At 64.9% G+C, this 3,393-nt stretch overlaps 1 protein-coding gene across 1 annotated transcript; it reads right to left on the reverse strand.

Annotated features, from left to right (window-relative positions):
* Positions 1-689: 689 nt before the first annotated feature.
* On the reverse strand, positions 690-3,294 carry AMSG_06155 (threonyl-tRNA synthetase; the record flags this gene model as incomplete). Its single annotated transcript, XM_013901893.1, has 2 exons — positions 690-3,188; positions 3,288-3,294. The coding sequence occupies 2 exons, from the start codon at positions 3,292-3,294 to the stop codon at positions 1,084-1,086; spliced, it is 2,112 nt and encodes a 703-aa protein (XP_013757347.1). The 3' UTR covers positions 690-1,083.
* Between the last annotated feature and the right edge of the window lie 99 nt (positions 3,295-3,393).

Below are 3,393 nucleotides of genomic sequence, written 5' to 3' on the forward strand. Positions count from 1 at the left end.
TACACACACACACACACACACACACACACACACACACACACACACACACACACACACACACACACACACCGATTCCCTCTTTCTCTCACTCACTCACTCCTCTCCCCATCCAGTCCATGCCGGTACCCGGACGGCGGCGTTCAGTGAGGCGCCGGCTTACCTCCAGTGCAACCGGTTCATCACCCATGGCTATCGTGCTGGCGCGCCCGGACGGCGGTTTCTGAGTATGAGCGAGTGTGTGGCATCGATGGTCCATGTCCATAATGAGACGGGCAACATCTGGTCGCATCTCCTCCCGCTGCTCTTCTATGGTGTCTTCCTCGTGAACTTGGCTGTCAACGTCACGCGGTTCGATGCCCGGCCCCATCCCGATGCGCCCGAGCACTCGTTCCTCGTCCATCCGCGGACATCGTTTGCTGTCTTTGCTCTTGGCTCCTCGGCATGCTTCCTCTTCTCAACCATCTACCACGTTTTCAATGCCCACTCGTTTGCCGCCTGGCGCTGCACCCTAGACATGGACTACCTCGGCATCGCGCTCGGCTTTATGGGCGCCGCCATCGGCTCGGTCTACCCGCACCTCTACTGCTTCCCGGACCTCATCGTCACCTATCAGGCCGCACTGCTTGGCGTCGGCGTCCTCATGGTTGCCGCCCTCAACTCGCGCTTCAACGCCGAGGCCAACCCGTACGCCCTCCACTTCCGCGGCGCCCTCATGTCGCTCGTCTCGCTCTCCACCGTCGCTCCGTACGTCCACCACTACCTCATCACCGGCTCCTTCTACTCTGATGAGAAGGCCTTCTTTTGGTCCAAGTTCCCTATTGTCGGCGCAGTCGTCGCCGTCACCGCCGTCATCTACACCTGCCAGCTCCCCGAGCGCCTCTTCCCGGGCCGCTTCAACACCTGGCTCCACTCGCACCAGCTCATGCATATCGCCGTCGCCTTCAACAACCTCCTCCTCCTCTCCATGAACGTCCAGTACTTTGACTGGCGCATGACCAACGGCTGTGCTGTCCTCTAACCTCTGCCGGTTCGATGAATCTCATCATGGGCGGTGCAATGAACAGCACTCAACACTCTACAGCGTCACTCGCGAACCGCGCTAACGATCTCATCCACGGTCATCGCCACAGGCGCGCCATCGACTCCGCGCTCGTTGATCGCCACGTTGCCGGCCTCAACTTCGGCCGGCCCGACCACACCCACGTAGTTAAACTGCAACTTCTTGGCCTCGCGGATCTGCTTGCCAAGCGAGCCGCCACGCGCCATCTCGGCATGGACTCCAGCAGCGCGCAGCGCAGCCACAATCTCTGCCGCCCGCGCCGAGGGCGCCCCATCTGCTGTCGCCGCCACAAACACCTGCCGTGGTGAGCACCAGACGGGCCACGCCCCGCCGGTGTGCTCCGCGAGAATCGCCATGAACCGCTCAACAGAGCCGAGCACTGCCCGGTGGATCATGATTGGCTGCGCACTCCCGCCGTCGGCGGTTCGGTACTGCAGGCCAAACCGCGCCGGCAGGTTAAAGTCAAGCTGCACCGTCGCGCACTGGTGGCTCCGCCCTAGCGCGTCCGCCACAGACACATCGATCTTGGGTCCGTAGAACGCGCCGTCGCCCTCCTTGACCCCGGCCTCCACGCCGGCAGCCGCCACCGCCGCGTGCAGCGAGGCCTCAGCGGCCTCCCACGTCGCGTCGTCGCCGATTGCGTTCTCCGGCCGCGTCGAGACCTCGACAGAGATGCCAAAGCCCAGCTCGCCGTAGAGCGAGTTGATAAAGTCGAGCGTGTCCGCAATCTCGCCCTGCACCTGCTCGCTTGTGCAGAAGATGTGCGCATCGTCTTGCGTAAACCGCCGGACCCGGGTCAGGCCCGACAGAGCGCCGGCGACCTCGTTGCGGTGGAGCGGCGAAAAGTCCGCCATCCGCAGCGGCAGCTCACGGTACGACCGCACCTTGCCGTCGAAAATGAGGCAGTGGCCGGGGCAGTTCATCGGCTTTAGGCCAAACTGCTCGGCCGATGCCTCGTCGTCACCACCTTGGTCGGCCGGTGCCAGCGCAGACACCTTGTACATGTCCGACGAGTACTTGTCCCAGTGGCCAGACACCTCAAACAGCTCCTTCTTGCACAGCAGCGGCGACGAGACCTCGTCGTACCCGCGCGCCACGTACTCCCGCCGGATCCGCTCCACTAGCGCGTTGAAGATCCGCACCCCGTGAGGGAGGAGGAATGGCGAGCCCGGCGTGTGCGGATGGAACATCCACAGCTCCTGCGCAGCCCCAATCTTGCGGTGGTCGCGCCGCGCCGCCTCGTCCAGCCGCGCACGCCACGCCTTCTTCTCGCTGCTCGCCGCAAACGACCGCCCGTAAACCCGAAACGCGCCAGAATTGACCCCCGACGACGCCGTCACCAGAGGGGACTTGATCAGCGAGACCAGCGGGAGGTGCGGTCCAGCGCACAAGTCCACAAAGCTCCCGTTGGCGTACACCGCCAGCTGCGCCCCGCCCGACGCAAGCTCGTCGATCCGCGCAAGCTTGGCCGGCGAGCCGGCAAAAAGGGCCTTGGCCTCGCTCGCGCTCACCTCCAGCCGCTCGAATGCGCCGCCCTCGCGGAGGACTCGGCCCATTTCCTTGGTCACCGCCCCAAACTCGGCCTCGGCCACCGCCCCGTGCCCGCCGTCAACCTCGTACTCGTAGAAGAACCCGCCGCCGCCTGCAGGTCCGGCATTGTCCGCCAACGCAGGGCCCGACCGCAGATGGACCGCCAGGCCACGCTGCTTGGCCAGCACCCGCTCGAGCGCCGCGCCCAGCACGTGCGCACTCGAGTGCCACAAGACCTTGCGCCCGGCGTCCGATCCGAGCACAACCATCTTGCCCTCGCCGCAGACCACAGCCTCGGCCAACGCCTCGGGAAGCGGGGTCATCACATCGTACAACGCCCCATCCCCGCCCTCCACTGCCACCACCACCTCGCTCGGCTCGGCCTGCCCCAGCCACTTTCGATCCGCATACATTTCCGCCACCCTCGGCATCAGCGCCAGAACGCTCTGTTCATCAGCTGCACCCACTGCAGACACCCGCCCTGTCCCCTCGGCCAGCGCCCGATACACCTCATTCCGCGCCGCCAGACTCGCCAGAGCCGCTGATACCGCCGATGTCGCCGATGTCGCCGATGTCGCCGAAGCCGCCGCCTCGCTAACTCCAGACGATGACAACGACAACGACGACGAGTAGGCAGCCGAGCGGAGCCAGGGCAGGCCCATGCCCGCAACCCGCCGCATCTGCGTCCTGCCAGCACCAAGCATGACCTGCACCTAAGCAGGAGGAAGAGAGAGAGAGAGAGAGAGGAGAGATACAGCTTGTGGTGTAGGCTGGCTGGAGCGGCCGGCTTCGTGGCGGTCCGT

The sequence above is a fragment of the Thecamonas trahens genome (genome assembly GCF_000142905.1).
Source record: "Thecamonas trahens ATCC 50062 unplaced genomic scaffold supercont1.26, whole genome shotgun sequence".
Classification (NCBI taxonomy): Eukaryota; order Apusomonadida; family Apusomonadidae; genus Thecamonas; species Thecamonas trahens.